Source organism: Bos grunniens, chromosome 15 (genome assembly GCF_055505025.1).
Source record: "Bos grunniens cultivar Pamir isolate PY7600 chromosome 15, Bosgru_T2T1.0, whole genome shotgun sequence".
Classification (NCBI taxonomy): domain Eukaryota; kingdom Metazoa; phylum Chordata; class Mammalia; order Artiodactyla; family Bovidae; genus Bos; species Bos grunniens.
The window spans coordinates 47,788,733-47,790,878 of NC_141179.1; the positions used below are offsets into that span (position 1 = coordinate 47,788,733).

Consider the following 2,146-nt stretch of genomic DNA (forward strand, 5'->3'; position numbering starts at 1 on the left):
TTCTTGCTTCATAAACTTATGAATGCTAAGGAAAATGTTTTAACAAGGAGTGATTTTATCTAATTTAAATTTTTGACAGATTTTATGTCAATAGAATTATGGAGAAACTTGATGGCCTAGAATGAAGGCAGATAAATCAGTCAGGGGATTACTAATGTAACAATCAAACTCTGAATTCATATCTCTTTTCTTTCAGTCAGTTTCAGGCTTACCTGCCAGCCATGGTGTCATCTCTCAACCACACAGGGACCCAGGTGACTGAATTCCTGATGATCTGCTTTCCAGGAATGCAGGATACCCAGCACTGGCTGTCTCTAGTCCTGGCTCCTCTCCTGGTTTTGGCCCTTGGGGCCAACTTTCTGTTATTACTTGCCATCTGGCAGGAGGCATCTCTGCACAAGCCCATGTACTACCTGCTTGCCATCCTTTCTGTGCTGGATGTCATCCTCTGCCTCACAGTCATCCCTAAGGTCAGACCCTCCCTGGATTTACTCCTGGGTATTCAATCATCTTTCTCTAACACTACCTTGCATTCCAGATGTAAATACTCCTGTAAAATTTTCAATCAGTTGCCAACAGTATCATACTAGGTCTATCACAGCTTCCAGATATGTCTTCTCTCATTCTCAATGCCTATGATTTTTAAGGTTTCACATTTTTTTTTCAAACTGAGAAGCCCTCTCTCAATGTCTGAGTCAGTGATATTCCAAGTTTTGACTTTATCTTTACTTCTAAGGAGATTCTCCTTGACTCTGAATCACCCCACCCTTATATTCAAGGGCTCAAGACTTTTCTTTCTAAAACATAACTAGGGACTTCCCTGGCAGTCCAGTGCTTAAGACTTCACCTCCCGGTGCAGGTCGTATGGGTTCGATACCTATTGGGGGAGCTAACATCCCACGTGCCTCAAGGCCAAGAAACCAAAACATAAAACAGAAGCAATATTGTAACAATACTTATTGTTCAATAAAGCTTTTAAAACTGATCAACAGTAAAAAAAAAACTTAAAAATGTAAATAGATGTATATTTATGTCATATACCTAGGTAGGAGGCATAACTGGAAGATGTTTCTTATCTATTAGGAGAGGTTGGAGGGTGTCCAAATATAAGTATTGGGCTTATTGGACTTGATGTCCTTGTGATACATTTAGATGAGCAGATGTGTTCATATGAAGTTTGGGTAAGAACTCTAGAGATCAAGAGAAGACGAACTAGAAATAAATTTTTTTAAACAAAAAGGTGTGATCTATAGTTGAAAAGTGTATAAATCGGGCTCTGGAAGTTGGAATGCACATAGAAGGTATTTGAAATTAGGACACTGTCCCTGTTAGGATTATGAGACTGTGGTTTGGGGATATGAGTGGTTGAAGCCATCAAAGGATTATCCAAGGGTTAGGTACCCTAGGGTGGGAGTGAATGCACTGCTTTTGAAAATAATAATTCTGGCAGGTCCTGTTCATCTTCTGGTTTGACATGAAGCCCATCAGCTTTATGGGCTGCTTCCTGCAGATGTTCATCATGAATACATTCCTTCCCATGGAATCCTCCACCTTTCTGGTCATGGCTTATGACCGCTACGTGGCCATCTGCCACCCACTGCGCTATCCATCCATCATCACGGAACAGTTTGTCATCAATGCGGCCATCTTCATCATCTTCCGCAATTTGCTGGCTACGTTGCCTACACCAATTCTGGCTGCGAGACTCAATTACTGTGCCAGCAATGTAGTGGAAAACTGTATCTGTGCCAACATTTCTGTAGCAAAGCTCTCCTGTGGAGATATTCACGTAAATAAGCTCTACCAATTTGTGAGTGTTTGGTGCCTACTGGGTTCTGATCTGGTCCTTATCTTGGTATCCTACTGCTTCATCTTGAGTGCTGTTATGCATTTGCAGTCAGGAGATGCATCCACCAAGGCCTTGAGTACTTGTGGTTCCCATCTCATTCTTATACTTTTCTTCTATACATTGCTGCTAGTCTTCATCTTCACAAATAAGGCAGGGAAAAAATTGTCCCCAGAGGTACCCATTCTTCTCAATGTCTTGCACCATCTCATCCCACCAGCACTGAACCCCATTGTTTATGGAGTACGAACCCAGGAAATCAAGCAAGGGATTATCAAGCTATTCAAGTACCAGTGCTGA

At 41.6% G+C, this 2,146-nt stretch overlaps 1 protein-coding gene across 1 annotated transcript; it reads left to right on the forward strand.

The window, feature by feature from the left end:
* The first annotated feature begins 221 nt into the window (after positions 1–221).
* LOC147357914 (olfactory receptor 56A4-like) lies at positions 222–2,146 on the forward strand. The gene is made up of 2 exons (XM_086341980.1): positions 222–470; positions 1,451–2,146. Exons 1-2 carry the CDS (start codon positions 222–224, stop codon positions 2,144–2,146), a joined length of 945 nt encoding a protein of 314 aa, XP_086198106.1.

What these genes read in the sequence shown, in the direction of transcription:
- LOC147357914 (XM_086341980.1), top strand. Translation starts at nt 222, where the DNA reads ATGGTGTCATCTCTCAACCACACAGGGACCCAGGTGACTGAATTCCTG. An exon ending in GCCTCACAGTCATCCCTAAG is followed by an intron (nt 471 to 1,450) that starts GTCAGACCCTCC and finishes TAATTCTGGCAG; the next exon opens with GTCCTGTTCATCTTCTGGTT.